Consider the following 1,260-nt stretch of genomic DNA (forward strand, 5'->3'; position numbering starts at 1 on the left):
ATCTGTCTTATATATCATTATCAATGACTAATTATAAATTTAACAATCAAAATATACATGACATTCTCTAATTACATTCAAATTAAATTAAAATTAAAATTGAAATATTAAAATTAAAATATAGCTATATTATATATTACTAACTAATTTAATAACTAAAATGTGTCACATGACACACTCTTACCAATATTTAGAAAAAATATTTCTCTTTAAAATTAGTAAACATCCTTCTTATATTCTCGTATCTACCTCTCTTTTTTTATTTCTCCCTATCCCTCTTTTTTTTTTTTACCGAAGATATGGAGACTCGAACCCGCAACCTCTTAATTGAGTATGGGGAGACTATGCCATTTGAGCTATTGCTTCTTGGCTCCCTATCCCTCTTACTCTTATATAATTTATAATTCATATTTTATATTAGTAATTTGACAAATCAAAATGTGTCACCAAATATTTTTTCATTATAATTAAAATAAAATTTTTTCTTAATTTCCAAAATTACAAACTCCCTCTCTCATTCTTCTTCTTTATCTTTCTCTCTGTGTTCTCTCACTCTCTATTTTTCTCTACCTTTCTGTTCTACAAAAAATAAAATTAATAACATAATATAATTTAAATAAAAAATATTATTATATACATATATTTTATTTAAATTTAAAATTTTATTGCTTATCTATTTACAGGACCTTAGTCTTCTTAACCAATGGAAACTTTTTGTCCCTTACGACTATTTTGTAAAAGTAGTTTAATGTTATAAATTTTTTGTATCATAACCTATAATTTCAGGATCGACGTAATTTTAAAAAATTTATATTCCCGTAATAATATTACGAATAAAAATACTAGTATATTACGTAACACCACATAAAAAAATAACTCTGCGTGAATTGTCATTCAAAAAAACGGATACTATTGAGTGACTGTATAAACTATTTTATACTATTAGTGCATCAAAATTGATATCTTTTATTCCTCTATTCTGGTCGAAGTGATTAATCTTCTGGCCTGGCAATAGATTGCCATCCAGTGAAGTACTGAAGAACCTGTTTTAGATTATCTGAAGAAGGTTCCATTGTCCAAGTGGGATAATATTCACTTGGATGAAAAATGTTACTTCCATCATTGTTCTCTGTCATTAGCCCTGACTGTGCTCCATTTATAAACATGTCTCCTTCAGAAATTATGCGGCCACTTGCTTCTTCTCCCTTGTCTGCTGCCTGTGGCAATTTCTCAATTTAGCCTTATTACCAAGATGAGAAG

At 27.5% G+C, this 1,260-nt stretch overlaps 1 protein-coding gene across 5 annotated transcripts in view; it reads right to left on the reverse strand.

Moving 5' to 3' along the window:
• LOC107625217 (probable pectate lyase 4) overlaps positions 868-1,260 on the reverse strand; it is a 6,470-nt gene continuing 6,077 nt past the window's right edge. For 4 of the 5 annotated variants that reach the window (XM_021115761.1, XM_021115760.1, XM_016327797.2 and 1 more), the window contains one exon: positions 868-1,217. In XM_021115761.1, the coding sequence (XP_020971420.1) occupies positions 993-1,217 (225 nt within the window). In that variant the 3' untranslated portion in view covers positions 868-992. The remainder of the gene's footprint in view (positions 1,218-1,260) is intronic. The other variant, XM_021115762.1, reaches the window with a different exon arrangement.

The sequence above is a fragment of the Arachis ipaensis genome, chromosome B02 (genome assembly GCF_000816755.2).
Source record: "Arachis ipaensis cultivar K30076 chromosome B02, Araip1.1, whole genome shotgun sequence".
Classification (NCBI taxonomy): domain Eukaryota; kingdom Viridiplantae; phylum Streptophyta; class Magnoliopsida; order Fabales; family Fabaceae; genus Arachis; species Arachis ipaensis.